This window comes from Rhincodon typus, chromosome 11, assembly GCF_021869965.1.
Source record: "Rhincodon typus isolate 14 chromosome 11, sRhiTyp1.1, whole genome shotgun sequence".
Classification (NCBI taxonomy): Eukaryota; Metazoa; Chordata; class Chondrichthyes; order Orectolobiformes; family Rhincodontidae; genus Rhincodon; species Rhincodon typus.
Window position 1 is genome coordinate 30,654,736 of NC_063342.1, and position 24,678 is coordinate 30,679,413.

The 24,678-nt window shown below is 39.7% G+C and overlaps 2 protein-coding genes across 2 annotated transcripts in view; both read right to left on the reverse strand.

The window, feature by feature from the left end:
• Positions 1–20: 20 nt before the first annotated feature.
• On the reverse strand, positions 21–20,233 carry LOC125484390. The gene is made up of 9 exons (XM_048602943.1): positions 20,156–20,233; positions 13,619–13,687; positions 12,997–13,257; positions 12,328–12,373; positions 10,341–10,461; positions 9,750–9,884; positions 8,677–8,770; positions 5,309–5,497; positions 21–635 (listed from the first exon to the last, which is right to left on the reverse strand). The coding sequence occupies exons 1-9, from the start codon at positions 20,210–20,212 to the stop codon at positions 606–608; spliced, it is 1,002 nt and encodes a 333-aa protein (XP_048458900.1). The 5' UTR covers positions 20,213–20,233; the 3' UTR covers positions 21–605.
• Positions 20,234–20,871: 638 nt separating this feature from the next.
• LOC125484419 (ATPase MORC2-like) overlaps positions 20,872–24,678 on the reverse strand; it is a 57,088-nt gene continuing 53,281 nt past the window's right edge. Inside the window, exons 17-18 of the mRNA XM_048603078.1 lie at positions 21,647–21,785; positions 20,872–20,997 (exon numbers count right to left, since the gene is read on the reverse strand). Coding sequence (XP_048459035.1) covers positions 20,872–20,997; positions 21,647–21,785 — 265 coding nt within the window. The remainder of the gene's footprint in view (positions 20,998–21,646; positions 21,786–24,678) is intronic.

Genomic DNA, 24,678 nt, shown 5'->3' on the forward strand with positions numbered 1-24,678 from the left:
AAATCTTAAACATGCACTGATAGTCCACTTTTACCAATCATCCCAAACCATTTTTAAATTATCAAAAGTCAAATACAGGATATTTTAACAACAGCTGAATTGAAGTTTCAGATATCCTTGATTAATAAAATTACAGGTGCCTGTAAGTGTGGATGAAAGGAATATTCTAGCCTCCAACATGATTCAGAGCATTACTAGTCAAAGATTAGGCTGTCTTATATTTAAACCATTAAACACTTAAATAAAATATTTTGACATGCTCATATACCACATATTCAAGTAAGCGTGAAAAGTAAAATGAAAAATTAGCCGAGTAGTAATGTTCTTCAGTCATATAATAGTTCTCTGCTATAAGAAAAATTTAACAAAATACAAGGCATGATTTGTAAACAAAAGGATTGATTTTGTTCTATTTTTTTCTGCTGGAGACATAAATATGTTTGTCTTTAAACTTAGCAAACTGAAAATGATCCTTAATATTAGCTTATGATATTCAGCCTTTCCAACTGAACAAATCACTTGCATAATACTGAAAAAGTAGCCAAGGAATGCATTTGAAGATTTGCGCTTCCTCTTCCAAAGTTTTAAGCAGCTCTTCCAAGTATTCAGTTATCTTCAGATTGCTTTGTAACTGGCTGATGAAAAAAAGAGAAAAATCAGAATATTACATGAAACCTTTCAAGAAAACAATGACATTCAAACTTGGCAATAACGCATGTGGTTTATTTCTCCATTTAGTATCAGTTCCTTCCAAAAGATTTCCCAAACTCCTTTGCCAGTTCAGATGACTGTGTAGAATACTTAAGTCTGTTAATTCCTCTGACCCTGCAAACGTCAGTGGAGTTGACCTCGAAAAGGTCAGAGGGGTGTGTGCCAGCACTGTCCCTATGGTGCAGTACATGCATCCACAATTGCTCAATTCTACTGGTAAAAATGATTTGTCAGGTCACAAATGGCATGAGTCAGATGAATTGATTAAAAAAATGTGTTGGATAAAAACAGTGTTCTTTTCACTCTTCATTTTGGACTGATTTTCCTGGGCAGACACTATTTGGATGTAATGAGTATAGTATACCAAAGGTGATTAACAAGAGATGGATTTTAAGAAACTAGGGTACTCGAATTTCCTGGATTCTGATGGAGAAAGCAGACTTGAGCACTACAATTGCACTTAGGATCAGGCAATGGTGTTACGATAATGTCAATGGACTAGTAATCCAAAATCCAAGATAATGTACTGGGTTTGAATACCATTAGGGCAGATAAGGAGATTTGAATTCAATTTTTAAAAACTGGCTGAATGGAGATAATATAACTACTAACCATTATCATTAAAAACAAAACCCTGATGTGGAGATGCCAGTGTTAGACTGGGATGGACAAAGTCAGAAATAACACAACACCAGGTTATAGTCCAGCAGGTTTATATGAAAGCACAAGCTTTCAAAACGCTGCTCTTTTGTCAGGTAAAGTGGAGGGATGCGCACAGGCACAGAATTTATATACAGAAAGATAATGGCAAGATAACTCCAGGTAATTAAGAGTGTCAAACCAAATACAAATGGTCTGAGTGGAGTGTTGACAGGAAGTCTTTGCAGGTGATCAAAAGTGTCAAACAGTGTGAGTAAAGTGTCAACAGCTGAATAGCAAGTGAAGGGATGACCTATGATCCAATTAATAATTACAAAAAAATCAAAAATAAGGCGGTGCTAGAGACAAACAAAATGGCTGGAATGACATGATAGACGTAAGAGTTGCATGCCGAGGGTCTAACCAAAGTAACAAGTAATCCAAAACAGTACAAACTAATTAAGGTAGACAGATAATAACAAGTTATCAAGGTTATGGTGTCAAAACAGAACAGTAAGGAAGATTTTACACAGAACAAGATGGTGGGGTTACATGTAGCGTGACATGAACCCAAGATCACAATTGAGGCTGTTCTCATGGGTATGGAACTTGGCTATCAGTTTCTGCTCGCCAATTCTGTGTTGTTGTGTATCTCGAATGTTGTCTTGGAGAATGCTTACCCGAAGAACGGATGCTGAATGTCCTTGACTACTGAAGTGTTCCCCACCTGGGAGGGTACATGCCTGCCTGGCAATGGTTGCCGCAGTGTCCATTTATCTATTGTTGTGGCGTCTGCATTGTCTCATTGATATACCATGCCTAGGTATGCCTTTCCTGCAGCGTACCTGGTGGGTGGTGTTCCCATGTGTGATGGTAGTTTCCATGTTGATGATCTGACATGTCTTGCAGAGGTTACTGTGGCATGATTGTGTGGTGTTGTGTTGCTAGTCTCCCGAAAGCTGGGTAGTTTGCTGCGAATGATGATCTGTTTGAGATTAAGTGGCTGTTTGAAGTTAGGTGGTTGTTTGAAGGTGAGAATGCAGGTGTAGGGATGGCTTTGGTGAGATATTCATCATCGATGACATGTTGAAGGCTGCGAAGAACATGTAGTTTCTTCACTCCTGGGAATTACTGGATGACAAAGGGTACTTTATCGGTTGTGTCCTGTGTCTGTCTTCAGAGAAGGTCGTTGCCGTTTTTTGCTGTGGCACGTTGGAACTGGCGATCAATGAGTTGAGCATCGTATCCCATGCTTATCATCGTTCAGCATCTGTCGCATTTCTCCTCGTCTGAGCAGATCCTATGTATTTGGAGGGCTTATCCGTAGGGGATAGCTTCTTTAACATGTTTGGGATGGAATCTGGAGACGTGAAGTACTGTGTGGTCATCTGTGGGTTTGTGGGAGAGTGAAATACTGAGGTGTTTGTCCTTGGAGATGCATTTGTCCAAAAATTAGACTGATTCTGAAGAGGAGTCCATGTTAGGTCTGATTGTGGAATGAAACCTGTTGATATCGTTGTGTAGTCATTTCAGTGATTCCTTGCCATGAGTCCAAAGGAAGTAAATGTCGACGTGTCTGTTGTATGTCAGTTAATTGGAGGTCCTGTGCAGTGAAGAAGTTTTGCTCGAATGTATGCATGAAAATGTTGGCGTATTGGGTTCCTGTGGCTGTTCTAGATGAAGGACTGGTTGTCAAAGGTGAAGACGTTGTGGTTGAGGATGAAGCAGATGAGTTGTAAGATGACATCTGAGAATTGGTAGTTGTCATTGTTGAGTACTGAGGCTGTTGGAGTGATGCCGTCATCGTGAGAGATGCAGGTATAGAGTGCTAAAATGTCCATTGTGATGAGGAATGTTCCTAGTTCAACTGGTCCATAGGTATTGAGTTTCTGTCAGAAGTCTGTAGTATTGCAACAGAAGCTGGGAGTTCCTTGAACAATGGGATTCAAGATGCCCTCAACGTAGCCAGAGAAGTTCTCATGCAGGGTCCCATTGCCTGATACAATGGGACGTCCAGGAATAGTTATACATCAAATTGGATTCTACTAGATTTGATGTTTCATTTTTTGACAGTTTTTGGAATGGCCACTTAAATTGTATTGGTTGTAATAAGATTGTAAGATTAGTAAATTTTTTCTTAAGTTTTTCTGTTACAATTTTAATTAATCCTACTTTCAATATATTTATTAAGTGGAGAAGTATATATTCTGGTAGAGAAATCCTGGACCCTTAGATATATCTGAGATGTGTACAGCATAGCTAAGGTTCATTAAACAGGACATTTAGATGAATGTAACATTCTCAGGCAGCTTCTTCCCCTGTTAGATACATGAAACATTCTTGTTTCAATCCTATTTACGTCCCTCTCCACAACTTTCTCCAATACATCGATGACACCATTGGTGTGGCTTCCCTCTCTCATTTAGTAGTGAAAAAAAATGATCAATTTTCCTTCTAAATTCCACCCTGTCCTCACTTTCACCTGGTCCATCAGATTTCTCCCTTCCCTTCTTCAATAACTGTTTTCATTTCTGGGATTAGGCCATCCATTGATATATACTACAAACCCACCGACTCCCACAGTCACCTCGACTATACAACTTCACGCCTTGCTTCCTGTAAGTACTCCATCCCATTCTCGCAGTTTCTCCATCTCAACTGTTCTGATGATGCCACCATCCACAGGGGCACCTCCGAAACCTCCATCTTTTTCCTCAACTGAGGATTCCCCACTACCATGGTCGACAGGGCCCGTAGCTGTGTTCAGTCCATCTCCTGCACTTCTGCCTTCATCCCTTCACTTCCCTAACACAACAAGACAAGGCTCCCCAGGTCCTCACTTACATCCCCACCAACCTCCACATCCAAAGAATTGTAAGCTGCGATTTCTGTCACCTCCAATAGGATGCCACAACCAGACACATACACCCTTCCCTTATCATTCTGCAGGGACCATTCCTTCTGGGACATTCTGGTACACTCTGGTATACTCTTCCATTTCCAATATCTCCTCACACTCTCATAGCACCTTCCCAAGCAATCGCAGAAGGTATAATATCTGCCCATTTACCTCCTCTATCCTCACCATCCAAGGCCCAAGACAAACCTTCGAGGTGAAGCAATAATTTCCCTGTGTTTCATTCAATCTAATCTACTATATTTGCTAAACAAAAAAACCAAAAAAGAGTGGATACGCTGGAATCAGAAACAAAAACAGAAATTGCTAGAAAAGCAGGGCTGGCAGTATCCATGGAGAGAAATCAGAGTTAATGTTTTTGGTCCAGTGACCCTGAGGAAGCATCAACTTTGATGGATACTGCCAGACCTGCAGCGTTTTTCAGAAATTTCTGTTTTTTCTATTGTATTTACTGTTCACAATGTGGTATCCTCTCGATTGAGGAGACACAACACAGACTGGGTGACCATTTTAGAGAATCCCTATGCGCTGTGCACAAAAATGATCCTGAGTTTCTAGAAGTCTGCCACTTCAACACACTACCATGTTCCCACACCAACATTTCTGTTGCAGGCTTTCTGCAGTGTTCCAGCAAGCCTCAGCACAAACTCAAAGAACAACATCTCATTTTCTGCTTGAGGACCCTGTAGCTTCTTGTACTCAACGTTGAGTTCAATAGCTTTAGAGCCCGATTCCATCCTTTCATGTTTTTTTAACCACCCACGGCCGGTCCTATTATGACATGGGTTGCTTAACGCACAGTCACCCATTCCCACATACCCAAGGCGAATTATCACATTATATTGCATTCAGCATGACTACCCCATTTTATCACTCTTAACTCTTATCATCACTTATTCGCTTTCCTTCTGTCCTGGCCTACTATCCATAATCTCCTTCTTTACCTACCCCTTCAGTACTGCATGAGTTCAGGAATAAAACCACTTCCAAATTAATGTAATTACTACCAGTTTGAAAAAAAAGTATTCTAGATTTACATACAGTATGGACCTCGTTCAATAATTGTACAGTGATCTGTTGATAAATATTCAATTTCTCTTTAGCTTTTTTCAGCTTTGTCACAGCCTGATGTATTTTCTGCTCCGCTTCCTGAGCTCTTGTGATCAAATTTTCAGATGAAGATTCGAGTTGTTCTCTTAAACTCTTCTCATAATTGAAAAAATAGTGACGCTACATAAAGGTAAGCACACAATAATTAGCTAACCAACAAATAAACAGTCAAAAAGTTGTGAAGTTTAAAATTGATGAACCCAAGAATTAAAAACTTAAAAAAAATAGCAGAAGGGGGAAATGAGAATCAAAATAGGAAGGGATTCTTGTGTCTCTTATGACTATTAAAAGAAAACATGTATAAATGGAGCGATGTTGTTTCACAATTCAAATTTGAAGTGTGATGAACGTTCATATCATTGTAGTTTGAGCATTTGGGCTCCAAAGTGGAAGAAAGATCAATTTTCATTTTCAATTTTGATACTTTTTTAAATAAAAGGTTAGAAGTTAATTTTGAACAGTGAGTTCAGCCTTTACCAGAAGTCATGTGATTTAAGCTAAATGACTAGCAAGCCAAGAGTTTGCTGACTTGAGTTGTGTGTGTGAGAGAGGTAGACAGAGGAGGGATTAAAAAAAAAAGAGGCCAGAAGCAGGTTCATGCAGGAGGAAGAGGTACAACAGCAGAAATGCTGTTATTAATAAGTCTCCCAGCAGTTAGAAAAGTTCTGCGTTTACTTAGGTGTTAGTGAAAAGAAAGCTCCAGAAGCAGAGGCTATGTGGTGGTATAAATGAAGAAGACATCTTACGCGCCATTGAAGACAAATTCAGTAAACACATGTTAAATAATAAAAGTTGAAATTGCAGCTTTAAATTTCTCGAGGAAAGGCATTAAAGAAAACAGCATTGAACAAATGCACAGAAATTTGTTATTAGAAACCCAAATTATAGAAATTAAAATGATTGTAAATAGAACCATCACACACTCTCAACATAACCACAAAATGTAAAGGCAACACCGGGGCAATAAATCTCAAAATTCCTGCTTGCTGGATTTTCAGGGAGATGTTGCATTTCGTTGGTAGAAATAGGGTGCAATTCGGAGACTGGAATTGAGAAAAGGACCGAGTTGGGGTTTAATCTGGATCCTGAAGGGCAACCAATTTTAACCAATTAAGAGTGTGCATTAAAATGGAAACTCCACAAAGTCATTTCTGAAGGGGAGGTTGGCTTCCTGCTGCACCCTCCCCCATCCAATTGGGATATACTCTACTGGACTTCCCAATACACTCAGTATAATGAATGTCTTGAGGAAGTCCCCATTTGTTGCAAGACCTGTTAATAGCAGGCTAATTAGGTAATTTCCCTTGACACCCAAAAGGTCCCATTCACAGGCACTGCCTTAGCTAATTGCTGAGCTCAATGGTATGAGATTATTAAGACCTGGGTGGAATTTTAAGGGGTCTGAGAAATGTGGGCTATAGTGAGACTTGTGACAGTATCAAATGATGGGTCTGATGAAGACTCTCATGACAGCAGGAGCTTTTGATGAGCAGTGTAGCAAGTTCCCCACTTGACTGCAGGTGAAAATGGCTGCTGGGTTACTGTGAGGTAAAAGGGGATATACACGCTCTTGGTGGCATGGGGTAGTATTGCCTGGTGATCAGACAGAGGCTGGTGCTGATTGTGCCAATCATGAACTATATTCCCTGCCATCTTTTGCTGCTCTTGAAATGCAAAATGAAATTGAAAAAATTATTCAGACAACACCCAGAATGTGCCATGTCAATGTCACTTTGATTGGCAAAAGCATGGGATCCATGTTTGCTGGATGTTAGAATTTAAAAGGGGCAAGTACATGAAACTTGGATTTGCAAACTCCTGCTTCATCTCATTTGCAAACGTTTCTTCACACATAAGCAATGCATGCAGAGTGAACATATTTCTGTGTAAACACTGATTAAAGATGGATTACAAGTTTGCCATTAGTGCTCACTAAACACTGTCATCTCAGTTATGAAGGAGTTAGCAGCAATGACTTAAAAGGTAAAAACTAGCCAAAAGCAATGCATCACTTGTGGAAGTTCCAAGGGTGCTGTGGGATGAGGGATTTCATTAGGTCATGAATGTATGATAATAGACTCTAAGTAATGCAATGGAAAATTGAAAGTTTGAAGTAAGTCTAGGATGGGAAAAAGGTCAGAGTGCAATACGCACTCTTCTGCATGTTGGTTACTCAGCTGGCTTGGGACCTTGACCAAATTGATGCACGTGCTGCATGCTGGGCTGTAGTGGAACAAATGATAGGACTGTTTATGGCCAGATTTTGCAGCTTAAAATGGTCTGGAGTAGGATCTCCAGTATAGTCCAAACAGAGTGTGTTGCTCCATCCTGGAATGCTCTGTTTTGTATAATTGCAGCATGCATAGAGGGTGATGTGATGAGAAACTGGTGGAACATGGAGTTGTCTTCTGAGAAGGGCAAGGACATTAGGGAGGAAGAAGGGCTCCCGAATGATTATAGAGCTCAGCTGTGAGCCCAGAAGGCAGACATGGCCTGATTGACAGTTCCAGTAGATGCTAACTGGGTATAGAAGGTCATGTTTCAACAGTCAAGGTTGAAATGCCAGCAATTTGGTTCACACTGGCTAACAATAAAGCTCATGTTTGGACTTGTCCAAAAACTTTCCTACACGGGAAGTTCCCATGAGGACAATGACAACATGTAGGTGATGAGTGGGCATCGGGGTAAAAGTATCGGAGCCTCAGAGATGGTGCTCAGATGGGATACATCTAAGGACAGGCAAACTGCAGGGTGTGTTGTTTAAATGGCAACTAAGTGAGAGAATGGGGTAATATGTGCGAGACTGTGTCAGCCATGTGTGCTGTGGGGAGAATACTTTTATTTTGGCTGCAGTGCCATTATGTTGCTGGTGAGAGACGTTGCTGGATTGCTAACATCCACATTCAGAGTAGCATCTCCAAGATGGCATAGCTGCAATGAATGCCTGTCCTTTGGCACATATCCAGAATGAAGTTGTCCTGGGAAATGGCATGTGGCAAGAGGAGGATAGAACAGGATGTGACAGATACCACAGACGCAGGGTGGGTAGTTAATGAGGTGTACTTGCTAAGATACGACAAGGAATCTCACTGGGCCTTGTGGTGAGATTTCCTCCAAAAAAACTTGATGTAATTCGCACTCAGCAATAAAAATGTAAGATTCAACCCCACTATTTTTACATAAACTACAGAAAATGCCAAGAGAAACTAACTTTTAAGACTATACAATAAAATAGATTATGGAAAGTGGACTCTTTTACTTTAATATGTTATACTGTAAATTGATAACAGTAGACTTACCATGGGGAAAGTAACAAGTTCTTCTGCTGTCATACAATTAAGCTTCTCTTTTGAAATATGGTAATTTGGTGGTAGAAAGTGACTCAGGAGATTCCTTTACAATCAAAAAAGTCCTCTGTTAGTTATTTCTTCTGATAACTATTATTTATTTATATGACAATATTAGGGGTTATGTTGCAGGATAAATGTCAGTCATTTGCAATCACAAAGAGAAGAGTGAGCTGTGAATCTTGGGAATTATCTACTCCACAAAGCTGTACAGTCACTAAGTATGTTCAGAGACTGACATTGATAGATATGAGGGCACAAAGAGAATTAAGACTAGGAGTCCTTGCAGCAACTGTGGGGAAAAAAATAAGGTTAACAGCAAGGTAACTCGGTTCTATTCTGTTCAGTTCTGAAGTAGTCATATCAGCTTTGAAACATTAACTTGTTTCATTCTCTCCACAGACACTGACAGACTTGGTGAGATTCATCAGTATTTTCTATGTTTGTTTCAGATCTCCAGTGCTTGGAAAACATTTTCTTTCATTCAAGAATAGGAGTGAAATGTGATAAAGTAAAATTTATGGAAAGGACCAGACTTGATCTTACTGAACAAAAACAGAAGTTGCTGGAAAAGCTCAGCAAGTCTGGCAGCATCTGTGAAGAGAAACCAGGCCTGCTGAGCTTTCCCAGCAACTTCGGTTTTTGTTTCTGATTTACAGCATCTGCAGTTCTTTTGGTTTTACTGAATACTGGAGAATGCTCAAAATGGATATATAATATGCTCGTGCTCCTATTTGCTTTGTTTGAATGACAAATATAATGGTCAATGGTTTCATTCTTTTGAGTACAATATAAAATGCCACCAGTTATGTAGTGGGACCTTCAATGTTTAACTTCAATATGTAACTTCTGAATTACAGTATAATTTACTTGGTAGCACTTTGCAAGACAGAAAACAATTTTTGGAAAGCTTTATATACACACGCAGCTTGGTGATATATATGAAATAATCATGGCACAAATTGAAATTTAAGTTGTGATATTGAGCAATTTTAAATATTGGAACTCTAGAAAAGAAAACCTACCGAAAATTCGATACAATTCCTTCTACTGTTTCATTACCGATACCAGGCTTTTTAATATACACATGGTCTGCAATGCTGCAAGGAGTCAAAAATAAGCCACCAGTACTGCCATCCTGCACACTTTTGTTCTGAAATCTAAGGAATAATTATCAATATGCCATCAACAAAATGGTGATATTTCAATTTGTAAATATTCATCTGATGATCATTCATACTTTAGTCTTGTTCCATTTACAGTATTATACTTTACAAGTAAACAGACTAAAAAAAAAATTCAACCAGCATTTTGTGTATATACAATGCAAGCCCATCACGGAAGATCATCCCACTTTTCCTTTCTTTGTGATCCTCTTTCATCACTTCAGGTAAACAGTGGGGTCAGAGTGATGTAAAATTGGATGCAAAGAAATTCAACTGAAAGAAAATATTCAGTACATAGCTTGTCTGAATAACTAATTTAATTTATGGCTTTTAAAAAATGTGCAAAGTGGAATGTAAAATTTCTGTTAAAAATGCTAAGATTGTAATACAATAAAAGTATGTCTCTCACCAGTCTATTTAATTGTCTTAAAAACTTGACAATTTGCTCACCTTTCACTACCTGAAGAAACTATTACATTTTCCTTTACTTCCCAATGGAAACATGTGGACCCAACACTACATTCATTCTTCAGAGTTTCATTCTTTACTAGTGCTTGAGTCATGTAGTGACCTGCAATTTAATGAGTTCACATTAATCATCACATATGTAGGTGGTTTTAAAAATGGCACACCACTCACAGGTAGTATTACAGGATTCTGCATTACTGACAAATCTAACGGCTGCAACTAATTCAAGGACATCTCCAGAGTGCTCTTAATGCAGAAGAGAACAGTAGTCAGTCCTAAACCAGAAGTTCTCATTTCTTTGGGCTGATGTCACCATGCCAACTTTTCAAAGTCTGGTGTTGATTTATCTCATGGAGTGGAATCTTCTGGTCCTGAAGGTGGCAGGCAACTTAATTAGGTGGGACAGCAGCATCTCCAAATGCTGTCACCTTCCTCCCTCTACCTGAATCAAGTTCTAGGTAGATGAGCTGCACCTTACATTGAAAAACCTCTACATTGAAAAAACCCTCAAAAACCCTAGAGTGCTCACCTGTACTTAGACGATCTTTCAATTCCAACACAAGTCATCTTGAAAACTGTCACAACACATCCCTCAAAGACCTGAGCTGCTAATCCCTTTCAAAACTTCTACATTTCCTGCAATCCTCCTGGAAACGATGTGTGCCTGAAAATTCTTGGAAAATCTCCAGAGTATTTGTGAACCAAACTGCCAAAACCAACAGTCCTACAAAGTCCTTTTTGAAACCCACAGATTATCCTGTACATTAAAAATACATTCACAAGATGCAAGTGCTATTGGCCAGAGGGAAGTTAAGACTCAGGTCTGGACTCACATTAGTGAGACCAGGTAAAGCTGGTAATTGTTTTTCCCAAAGAAGGACATTGATGAACCAGATGTTTATTTTTACAGAAATCAACAGTGGTTACATGGCCACCATTGGGCAAGCTTTTTATTCCGTATTTCTTAAAATCCAAATTTCGCCATCTACAGTGGTGGGATTTGAATCCAATTCCTAGAATATTAATCTGGGTTTCTGGATCACTAGGTCCAGTGACACCACCACTATACTAACACCTCCCCAATAGGATGCTCACAAAGGATTTCAATTGAAATAATTGAAACTGGTCAATCAGGAATTGAAAACAATGCAATCTACACACTTTCCAACATCAAATACACAATTGTTCAGCAACTAAAAGACACAGAACGGATTTTACTTTATCATGTTTCAGATATTCACTTGAAACATCTTTGAGAGACACCATCACTAGTACTTGATTGTTGTGATCAGAATAATCTATTTTGAAAGCTTAATTTATTCCCTTTCCCCTCCAATTCTCATGGATGCAGGGTCATTGACACGGACAGAATTTGTTACCCATCCCTAACTGCGTTTAAATTGAGTGGTTTGCTAGGCCCATTTGAAAGTGCAGTTAGATGCAAACATAAATCATCCTGAAAACTCTGTCACAACACATCCCTCAAAGACCTGAGCTGCCAATTCCTCTCAAAATCCAACATTTCCTGCAATCCCCCTGGAAACCAAGAGTGCCTGAAAATTCTCAGAAAGTCCTGTGGGCCCAGAGTCACATATAGAACAGGCAAGGATGGTAGATTCCCTCCCTAAAAGGGCATTAGTGAACGAGATGGGTTCTTTTTACAATAACCAATGGAAGTTTCACATTCATCTTTACTATGACTAGCTTTCAATTCCAGATTTATGAATTTAAAATTTGAGCAGCTGCCATAGGGGAATTTGAAACTGTGTCCCAAGAGCGTTGGCCTAGGCTTCTGGATTACTAGTCCAATGACAATATTACTGCACCACTGACTCCCCTTTATTTTAGCGTCTGTTGTGTTAGTTTAGGTACAACAGCCAAAAGCCAACCACTTAAGTTAACTTCTGAAGGTCTTAATTAGACAATACAATTCATAGTAAAAGTAGAATAAAAATAATAATGGTCTTACTGTGCAGTAGTATACGATCTTCATTTTGGACCTTACTAACTGGAGCCTACAAGTAAATACAATAAATTACAAAACAAGGTAAAATCCAGTCAATGTTCAGTTGGTTAAATTTAAGGAAAGATTTATAAAACATAATAAGGTTGCAGTCCACATTTCCATCATTTGGGTATAGAGCAGAACTTCTGTTGTGATGTTTCCTATGAGCCAGAGGGTTTAAAAGAGTGGATATTATAGAAAATAGCACTTCACTGGGTAGCCCGGATAATGGTCTGTACTGGAATGATTGCCAAGACTTTCGTGGCTTCTTGAAGTTGCCTCGGAAGCATGGAAATAAAGAAAGAGCATGATGCCACTTTGGGATGTCTTCCTGACAGTCCTGTCACTGGGCAAGCTTTCCAGTAACAGTACTGGACATTGTTTGGCAGACAATCAAACAGCGGTGGTCATCAAATTAAGTAACTAGTTGGTCTGATGGTCCACTGAAGCAAAGTTGTAGTGTTGAGTTTTACATTGAATAAGAGTTATTAGCACCATTGATCAGATGGGTGTCAGGGATCACGTTGACTGGGATCAGCAGCCAGTGATCTCCATTGACAGCTGATCTTAGAATGGCTATAGTGAAGCACAGGCCAGTTAAAAAATACCAATATTAAAAAAAAGTTCTATTACCAGCAGTGTGTTCACAATGGCTTCTTCAGTAGAATCCAATGAATTGTAGGATTGTTTTTCCAAGCTTACAGCAGATACGGATTTCCCATAGATTCTTATTGTTTTCCCATTTCTTGATGACCTGTAGTATTTGGTCTGGGACAAGGGAATTTTTTCTGAAGATTCTGATCTTCTGTTATGATTGGTATAAAAAGATGGAATTCGTCTTTTTCGAGTGGAAAGAGGTAAAGGGAATGGATTAGATTCTGATGAAGCAATGTCCTGTGTAAATACACAAAGATGCACATTATATTCGCACCAACTTTTTTTCTCTGCAGCTTGTAAGCAAAATTGCCAGAAATATACTGGACATTTGAAGCAAAAATTATTTTTTGTTTATAAAAGTATTGTGCACAGAATCGTATGCATAAAAAGGTTAGCAAAATATGCTGATAAACTAGTTTAAAATGTCTGGAAATTGTCTTAACTACCACTAATAAACTAGTTATATTATCTATACAGATTTACAGAAATCACCTGCAAAATATAAAGAAATTTTTTTTTTTAATTACCGTGAATTTCAGGAAATGGTTATAATTATATGTGAATATTGCATTAAGAACATGCAAGTATTTAGAATTACCTTAGAAATAGACTTCTTATTTAAGTCTGATGGAAATTTGTACGTTAAGGGCTTGACTGGAGATGTTTTCTGTAAGTCAAACAGAATTTACTATAAATCATCTTGAAATGCTGTAAGGCAATGATAAAACAGGTGGGCTTTCACTGGTGTATGCAACCTGCATGAAACAGAACAATGTAGCAACAACTAAAAAACATACTGTCATTAACTTGGAAATTGTCTAGAAGCACTCTACATCAAAGCAGAAAAACACCAATGGATAAATAAGCAAACAATAAGTGATGGTATGAAAGTTAGCAAACACAACCGATGTCTTGACAAAAATCTCCCACACTTTAGCAGTGGCTAGAATACGACCATACACAGGTATACGACCACACTTTAGATACATTGCTGATCATAGAAATCCTGGGAATTCACAATTCCCACACCACGTCAGTTATGGAGGCAGAGCAAAATTATGAATATATGCACTCATGTTTTAATCTTCATCTATTAGATAACATTAATGAGCCAGTTAAATTATCAACAATTACAGTACAACTTTATTCTCTTAATACAGAAAACGCAAAGGCAAACTCATGTCCATCAATTTTTTTCATCAACTTTCTTCACCCCCTTCAACACCTCTGTGGACTGGGGAAGAGTAGCCTAGTGGAAATATTATGCTCAGGAGACAAGCTTTCAAAGCCACCCTGGCAGCTGGTGGAATTTAATTTACATTTTATTGAAGTGCTCTTTCCTTAATAGTGATCACTTAACAACCAGATTGATAAATTGCTGTGTGCTCTGTTTTACAGAGACATGGCTCACTCCTGCTTCCTCTTCTCATTCCACCAAATGGACTGCATGGCATCCTCAGGCAAGGAAAAGGACCGAAAAGTCTGCCATCTGATCAACAGCTTTTGGTGCTTTGATGTGACGACCTTGGCAAGCTACTGCTCCCTGGTCCTAGAATATCTAACTGTGAAGTGCAGTCCCTTCTACCTGCTGTAGGAGTTTGCTTCGGCTATCCTGACCACAAGTCACATCCCAGCCTGTGCGGAAATGAAAAGCGCACTTGATGAAATATACACTACTACGAAGAGCCTTGAGACAGAATACCCTGAGACCTTGCTCATTGTAGCTGGTGACTTCAACCAGGTTAACTCAACAGTGTGCCACTAAGATACCACAACACGTGTCCTGTCCCACCAGAGGCCCAAACAACCTGGACCATTACTACACAACCAAAGACGCCTACTATTCCATCCCTTACCTGCATTTTGGTATATTAGACCATAGGCTGTGCTCCTTCTCCCAGCTTACAAGCAGAAACTGAAGCATGAGGATCCAATACAGAAAGTCATGCATTGTTGTTCTGAGGTAATGGATGAGCTCCTATGTGACTGCTTGGAGTCAGTGGACTGGTCCACATTCATGAACTCATCGCCCAACCTAAATAAGTATGCCACTACCATAACAGGCTTCATCAGTAAGCATGTAAAAGGACTACGTACCAAAGAAGTTAATCTGAGTCTTCCTCAACTGGAAACCATGGATGAACCAGAAGATCCAAACTCTACTCATGATGTCTGAGGCATTCAATCAGGTGACCCTGATCTATACAGGATATCTAGGTACGATCGTGGCAAAGCCATCAGCGACACCAAGGGAGAATACCAGACTAGAGTCCCAGACCAACCACACAAACACATCTCGACTATGGCAAGCAAGGCTTACATGATCTAACAGGCTGCAAAGCAAAGTCAAGTAGAATAGCTGACAACAATGCATCTCTCCCCTATGAACTCAATGCATTTTATGCTCACTTTAAACAGAAGGTCCAACAGTCTCGGGTGCACCTGAATCCACAGTCACAACTATAGACGTCAGATTGGCCTTCTTGAGGATGAACCCACAGAAAGCTACTGGCCCCGATGGAGTCCCTGGGAGATGGTGAGAGCAGACATTTTTAACTCTCCTTACTATGATGTGAAGTTCTTACCTGCTTCAAGAAGATAATAATAATCCTGGTGTCAATGAAAAATCAGGCAGTGTCTTAATGACTATTGCCCGGTGGCTGTCACATCCATTATGAAGTGCTTCGAGATGTTAGTCATTGCACATATCAGCTCCAGCCTCACAGATTGCCTTGATCCACTACAATTTGTCCACTGTCACAATAGGTCCAAACTAGATGACATCTCCCTGACCCTACACTCCTTCTTGGAACAGCTTGACAAGGGCACCTACAATCAATTTCTATTTATTGACTTTATCTCAGCCTTAAACATCATAATTCCAACCTCCTCCACGACAATCCTTGATGCTGGTGCCCTGCAAAGCTTGTACTCAGCCCCTTACTATACTCCTTATACACTCACGACCATGTGGACAAATTCAGCTCTAACTCCATTTACAAATTTGCTGATGACACTACTGTAGTGGGTCAGATCTGAAACAATGACGAAACAGAGTACAGGAAAGAGCTTGGCAGCATGGTGTAAAGTCAACAATCTCTTCCTCAATGTAATCAAAATGAAGGAGGTGGTCATTGACTTCAGGAAGCAGAGTGGAGGACACGCCCCTATCTGTATGAATGGTGATGAGGTGCACGTGGTTGAGAACGTCAAGTCCCTAGGAGTAAATATCACCAACCTGTCCTGGTCCCTCCACGTAAATGCTACAGTCAAGAAAGCACACCAAATGCCTCTACTTCCTCAGAAGACTAATGAAATTCAGCATGTCCACAATGACTCTTACCAATTTTTATAGATGCACCACAGAAAGCATCCTATCTGTATGCATCACAGCCTGGTATGGCAACTGCTCTGTCCAAGACCGCAAGAAACTTCAGAGATTTGTGGATGCAGTCCCATCCATCAGGAAAACAAGCCCTCCTTCCATGGACTCCATTGACGCTTCCTGCTGCCTCAGGAAAGCAGCCAACATCAAAGACTCCTCCCACCCTAGTTATGCTCTCTTCCACCCTCTTCCATCAGGCAGAAGACACAGAAGTTTGAAAACATGCATCAACAGATTCAAGAACAGCTTCTTCCCCACTGTTATCAGGTTTATCAACGGTACTCTCATGTATTAGAACACAGAACATAGAATATAGAACAGTACAGCACTGTACAGGCCCTTCGGCCCACGATGTTGTGCCGAACTTTTACCCTAATCCTAAGGTCTATCTAACCTCCATCCCTACTTTATACTATCATATTAGAGTTGATCTTTTTCTGTACCTTCTGAGTAGCTGTAACACTATATTCTGTATTCTGTTCTATTACCCTGATGTACGTATCTTAGGTATGATTTGTCTGTTTAGCACGCAAAACAATACTTTTCATCATACCTCAGTACATGTGACAATAATAAATTAAATCAAATCAGACAAAAAAGATCCATCTGTTTCATTGGTATCCTTTAGGGAATCAATCCTACCTGATCTGGCTGATGTGAGAATCCAGATCTAGTGCAGACATTTATAACAGCCTTCCTGAACAGTCCCGGAAGTGATTCAATTGTATCAAATTGTGATAGAAAATCTGAATATAACTAGACAGACAATCTGACATCAATCTAGGCACTGGAAACAATAAAGGCACACCCTGCCTAGTCAACTTTGCAAAATTCTCCAAGAATCATAAAATGTAGGAGCCAAAGTAGGCCCTTTGGCCTACTGTCTGCTCCTCCATTCAATTAGGTTACATATGATCTGATAATCCTCAATTCCACTTTCCTACTTTTCTTACAACCCTTGATTCCCTTACCAATTAAAAAATACAACACTGCCCCTACAGCCTTCTGCTATAGAGAATTCCACTACAGATTACCAGCCTCAGAAGAAATTCCTCATCATCTCTATCCTAACCAGGCGACCCCTCACTCTGCAATTATGCCCTGTGGTCATGGACTCTCCCACAAGGGGAAACAACTTCTCAGCACCTACTCTTTCAAGTCCCGAAAAATCTCAGATGTTTCAGTAAGGTCACCTTTCATTCTTCTAAATACCAACAAGTACAAGCCCATATAGTCAATCACTCCAAAGAAAATCTCTTCATATCTGGGATCAAACTAAAGGAACCTCCACTAGACATGCTTCCAATGCCAGTATACTTTTTTTGTTAAAGAGGGCCAAATCTGTTCACAGTATTCTAGGTGTGGTCAACCAAAGCATTGTACAGCTATAGCAAAACTTCCTTATTTTTATGCTCCACTCCTTTGAAATAAAAGGCCAACATTCCATTTGCCTTTCCTATTACTAACTGAACTTGGATACTAGCTTTTTGCTATTTATGCACAAAGACCCCCAAATTCTTGTGCTGTAGATTTCTGCAGTCTTTCTTCATTTAAATAATATTCAGCTCTTCTATTCCTCCTGCCTCACATTTTCCTATATTAATTCACATCTGCCATGATTTGGCCCACTCACAACCTATCTATATCGCTCTGCGGGTACAGTCATCCTCACTACTTGCAATCCCACCTGCCATGATTTGGCCCACTCACAACCTATCTATATCTCTCTGCAGGAACAGTCATCCTCACCACTTGTCTTTCCACCTATTTTTGCGTCATGTGCAAACTTGACTATAGTACATTCACTTTCCTCATCTAAGTCATTAACATATTGTAATAATATATATGGTGTATACATCTTCAACATCGGAGGTCATGGCATATTTGATAACAGATGAACTCACCATTTGCAAAGATTAGTAGAAAGCTCCTCCCAGTCATTAATGTCAATACTGCTATGCTTGAAGCAAAGTTTCTGCAGGTCTTTGAAGTACTTCCTTGCTCCTCCTTTGGAAGATTGCTCATTTGAGAGCTGAGAAAACAACCTGGTGAGGGACACACTTTCTGGCCATACGAGCATGATGTCCAGTTCATTGTCATTGATTTCACAAAAGTTTTGCCTGAATGCTTACTTAACTGGCATCAAGAAGAGCATGTGAAAGTCTTCCAGGTTGGTCGCCAGCTGCAAATGAGCATCTCTAGGGCCTAGGCATTGATCCTCTTGGAAATCTGGGTCTTGTGATGTTTGGTGAGAGTTGGATGTTCATCACCAACTGAACAAGTCTATGATCCATCCAGTTGACATTAATTCTCACCATAAATACATAGTACAGACATCATTTAGATTTTTGACCCAAAAGACGACATTCAAGGAGCTACTAATGCTTTGGATCTAGGATGCCTCCATGTACTTTTGTATTTGTACTTCTGCCATAAAAGTGTGTTAATTATATTGAGGCTGTGCTGAACACACTTTCTAGCAAGGGGACAATACTTGCAGTGGCCTTTCCCCGATTTTCCCAAAGTTTCCATTTTAGAAATTGGACACATAACCAACTCTTGTAATCCTTAATTTAGGCCAGAAGAATAATATTTTGTTCTCTTGGGATAGCAGTGAGGAATTCATCAAGGTCAGAATAAAATTATTCCTGAACATCTTCACTGGCATTAAGGATCGGAGCATAAAGGTGTTGTTAATGGTGTACATACTTTTCTTTAATGTAGCTGAGATGCTGGTGAATTGCCATGAGTCTTTTATTTACACAAATGGGGAATTCTGGTAGTGTGTACAAACTCCTATTCTGGATGGCAAAACTAGCTCTGTTGAGTGAGGGTCACCACTCACTTTTCCTTTCCAGTAGGCATACAACTCCATAATATTCCTTCAGCTGTGAACCAGAGAAAAACATCTACTCTATCTCATCCTCAAATCTACCTGCTGTAGTTTCACCTGTCCATGACAATATTGGTGGGAGTGACCATCACAAATTTCTTGTGGAGACAAAATCTTGTCTTAACAATGATGTCACCCTCCACTGTGCTATATGTCACTAATAATATCCAAATGGGGAAGAATCAGAAGAAATTTAGGCATCCGTAAAGCACTGAGGTCCATCAGCAACAACAGCAAAATTGTGCTGAACCCACAATCTGTAAGCTCATGGCTCAACATAGCCCTCACTCTATCAATTCAAGGGAAACCCTTGTTCAATGATAAATATAAAAGAGCATGTTGGGAGCAGCATGAGGTAGGCCTAAAAACAAAAGCTGGGTAAAATCAGGACTACATTCATGATAAACAACAGAAGCAGCAAGTGATAGAGCTAAGTGATCCCAGTACCAATGCATCAGATCAGGGGAGGTGATGGCCTAGTGGTATTATCGCTAGACTATTAATCCAGAGACCCAGATAATGATCTGGAGATCTGGGTTAAAATCGCACCATGGCAGATGGTGGAATTTGAATTCAATAAATATCTGGAATTAAGAATCTAATGATGACCATGAATCCATTGTCGATTGTTAGAAAAACCCATCTGGTTCACTAACGTCCTTTAGTGAAGGAAACTGTCAACCTTACCTGGTCTGGCCTACATATGATTCCAGATCCACAGCAGTGTGGTTGACTCTTGGCAGTTATGCCATAAATGCTGCCCCACCAGCGATGCCCTCATCCCATGAATGAATAAAAAGAATAAAGAGTGCTGCCATATACAGTTATGAATAGTGGTGGATAATTAAACAACTTACTGGTGCAGAAGGTTCCAAAAGCATCCTTATCTTCAATGATGTGAATGCCCCACACATCAGTGCAAAAGGCAAATCTGAAGCATTTGCAATCATCTTCAATTATAAATACAATTTGATTCAATCTACATGATGAGAAACATCTGATGGCGATGGATACAGCAAAGGTTTTGAGGCCTGGTAACACCCCAGCTGTATCCCTAGCCAAGCTGTTCAAACACAGCTACAAATAGTAGTGTGTACAATAGTGTCACCATCCCCAACTATGGGGGAATAAACCAAGGTATGTCCTGTTTGCAAAGAAAAAACAGGAAAATTCCAATTTAGCCAACTACTGCCTTATCAATTGGTTCTACCTCAAATTGATGGAAGGTGACATCAACAGTGCCATCAAATGGTACTGACACAGCAATAACCTGTCTACCAATAGTTGGGCCCTGGTGGAATCCAAACTGACTCCACAACTCATTAAATCAAATGGAGAAAGGTGCTAAATTCCAGAGGTGATACAATGGTGTCCAACCTTGACATGAAAACCACATTTGGCTGACTGTGGTATTGAGGAGCCTGAGCAAAATCAAATCAAAGTCAATGGGAATCAGGTGGAAACTCTTCATTGATTTCATCATACTCCTGACTTGTGCCTTATCGATAGTGGGTAGTTACTGGGAATTCAGAACATGAATAACTCACGGCAAAATTCCTTGCCTCTGACACACTCATGTAACCATAGTATGCATACAGTCAGCGCAGTTCATTTGCTGGTCAATGGTAACCACCAGGATGTTGACAGTGGGGATTATTACTGCGACAGTGACAGCTTGTGCATTAGATATTGTGCAGTACTAGAATAAGATACGGTAAGGTACACTTTACAAAAACAGGGCATCATGTGCCCTGGGATGCCTGGTCAACACTGGCGAAGAGGTGGTGGTTTTGTCGTTGAACAAGTAAACCTAGAGGCCTGGTGATATGGTTTCAAATCCAATAATTAAGAAGTCTGGAACACAAAGTTTGTCTTTGTAATGATAAACAAGGCAGTTGTCATTGATTGTTGTAAAAACATGTCTGGTCCACCAATATCCTTTAGGAAACGATATGTCATCCTCACCTGGTCTGACTTTCATGCAAAAACAGAGCACAGAAATGCCATCGACTCTCAAATGCCCTAGCAAGCCACTAGTTCAAGATCAACTAGGGACGGGCAACAAAGGATGACCTTGCCAGTGATTCACACATCCCATTAAAAAGAATAAAAACATATAAATCCCTGTTAAAGCTAACTCTGTGAATCTGACTTTGTTCTTTCAGTCCAAGATATGACAATTACTGATGGTATTTGGTTTCTAAATTCTATTATTTTCTGTTGTTTGCCCTTAAAAAGAATTAGAAATTGTCAATAGCTCAAGGCAAGGTAGAAAAATAAGTTTCTGCTTTTCTCTCAAAATGGTTAACACAAGAAAAAAAATTGACATTTTTAGTAGGAATACTTGCCTGAAATTGTAAGGCAGCCACTTTATCCCAATGCCGCTGGACTGCTTTTTCTAGAAATTCTTTCCTTTCATCAGACATTACTGATCCCCTTAGCGGAGTTCCAAATGGAATATGGGGTAACTGTTCTGGTAGATCGCAGCTGAAAAACCATCAGATTGACTAACACAATTAAAGCTTACTCTGTTCTATTTGAACATGTAGTACAAACACATTGGTGAAAATATTTCTACTTGGACGCGGTGTATTTGTTATTGCTCTATTGCTGTAAGAAATTGTTCTGCCCACTATTTTAATGGAATATTAATGTCTGGGACCAGGAGTATGCATCACATCAGCATCACTGTGAATGGACTGGGAGAGCAGACCTGCTTAAGGATGGACAGTGTCAAATGTGTCATCAGGTTTTATTTCCCAGACTTATTTCACCTGTTTCTACCTTCAGGGCCAAAGCAAGACGTCACAGGAAAACAGGTAGTTGGCTGGTGGGTATTTCATCTGTATCTTTTGATTGGTAGACGTTCTTACAGTTGAACAGTACAGTTTAAAAATGCTCTTAAAATATTTAACATTCAAATTAATTTTTTAAATAGAACAGAGATAGCCAGGTCGACAATGTGTTGTAGTTGACGTATGTTGGAGCTAGCGTGTTCTGCGACAAGTGTTGATTGGTTGAGAAATTTGGGCTCAGAGCTGCTGAGCTGGAGTTCAGACTGTAAATACTGCCACATCAGGGATGGAGAGACTTATCTGCATACTTTCAGGAGAAAGTTGTTCCCACTTAATGGCATTTAATTCGGTCTTTGTTCAAGGACAGGAGGGTGTGACTGTGAGGAAGACAGATATTGAGATCCAGAATTAAGATTTGGAGGACCCTCAGACCTTTCTCCAACAGGCATGAGGTTCTCTCCCCCATTTTGGATGAAAGAGCAGTCTGCAGAGAGGATAAGCAAACTGAACAAAGCACTATGGCATACAGTAGGGAGACTAAAAACAGAAATACAATAGTAATGGGGATAGCATAGTTAGGGGAATATATGCAGTTTTCAGTGGCAAAGACAGAATCCCAAAGGCTGGATTACCTGCCAGGTGCCAAGGTTCAAGGCATCTCTTCTAGGCTGAGGGGAACATGAAGTGGGAAGGAAACAATCAAGCTGTTATAGTCTACTTAGGTACCAATGGCATAGATCAGGCTAGGAAAGAGGGTCTGTTGAGGGATTACAAACAGCTTGCAGTATCATTAAAAAGTAGAACCATAAAGGTAATAATCTTAAGATTACTACCTGAGCCACATGCAAAGAAGTTAGAGAGGTACCTGCTTGGAAGATTGGTGTGAAAAAATGGATCTGATTTTTGGGGCACTAACACCTGTACTGTGGAAAGACAGCACTATTTCATTAGTTCAGGCTTCATTTGAGCCACTCTGGGACCAGAGCCCTGACAAATCAATGAGGTTTGTAGGTGGTGCTTTAAACTAATTAATGGCGGGAGGATTTAAGTTAAATAACGCAAGAACAAACATGCAAGGTAGTGAAGAGGTGAATGATAATATGTGTCATGAAGGGTCAGAAAATATAAACAGAAGAGTGCAGCAGAAATTAGAACCAAAATAAGTAATAATAGTAATAAGTCAAAGCTTAAGGCTCCATATCTGAATGCATGCAACATCTGTAACAACATAGAAGAATTGACAGCACTGGTAGAAATAAACAAATATGATTGGATAGCTATTAGCATCATGGTTTCAAGTTAACTCAATATTCAAAAGTATTCAACATTTCAGAAAAATAGGCAAAAAGGAAAAGGAGGTTTCGTAGTGTTGTTAATAAAACAGGGTACCAATGCAATGATTAAGAAATGATACAACTGCAAAGGTGGTGATGCAGACTCAATTTGGGTAGAAATAAAAGATAGCAAAGGAAAGAAGTCATGGGTAAGAATCATCTAAAAGGCCCCCAAAGAGTTCCCTAACTATATCAGGAAGTAATGGTCACATGGAAGACTGGGGCTACAACTGTCATGAGTGATTTTAATCTGCATATTGATTGTACAAATCAGATAGGCAAGGCTAATGTGGAGGATGAATTTGTAGAATGCATCAACGAACTGTTTCTTGGAACAATACACTGCAGAACCCAGGTTATTTTAGATATAGTGATGTGTAATGAAGCAGGATTAATAGCAGATCTTGTAGTTTAGGATCCCTTGGGCATAGAGGTTCTAAACATTCTAAACATGGTAAAAGTTTAAATTCAGTTTGAGGGTAAAAACTTGGTTCTCAAACCAGTGTCTTCAACTAAAATAAGGGCAGTTACAAAGGGTTGAATAGATTTGTCCGAAGCAGGCTAGGAAAATAGACTGAGAAGGTGGTCAGCAGATGAGCAGTGGCTGAAATTTCAGCAGATATTTCATAACACTGGGCAAAAATTTATTCCAAGCAAAGATGAAGACTTGAGAAGAATGCAGTACCATGATAAACAAAAGTGGTAAAGGAGGATATCCTATCAAAAATCAACATATACAAAGTAGCAAGAACTAGAGCTGGAAAAAATTGGGTGAGATGTCCAATGTGGAGCTTCTTGATACCAAGAGCAAAATATCTAACTTTCCAACCAAATAATGAGTGAAGAGACAATATTCTCACTAGTGGGAGACCTATCTGCATGCATTAATGTCTGATTGTTACTTAAACTTGCCTGTAAATATGGTGTTTTCCCCTTTCTTCTACCTACTGGACAGAAACTAGATGCTGGGAATTCCCAGCCTGAAAGTCAGAATGGTAACTTTAGCTAGTCACTTGCTCCTCTAGACCTTTACCCTGGACTCCTGGAACCAACATCTCAGGGTACACACCATACACACCCGGCATCCAATGACATCTGACGTACCAGCCTAATTATGGCACATCCTTGATCCATTTATAGTATGTTTTGACATTTCATCGTTGTATTTCAGAGTGCACCGACATTGCTCATCACAATGCTACTGCAAGGACACTTTGTACACAGAGACAGGAACCTATTTCACAGTGGACC

Coding starts and splice junctions, on each gene's coding strand:
- LOC125484390 (XM_048602943.1), bottom strand. CDS start 20,212: ATGTGTGGGGCATTCACATCATTGAAGATAAGGATGCTTTTGGAACCT. Junction 8,771..9,749: donor GGAATTGTATCGAATTTTCG/GTAGGTTTTCTT, acceptor TTGATTGTAAAG/GAATCTCCTGAGTCACTTTC. Junction 5,498..8,676: donor AACTTGTTACTTTCCCCATG/GTAAGTCTACTG, acceptor ACCTTTATGTAG/CGTCACTATTTTTTCAATTA.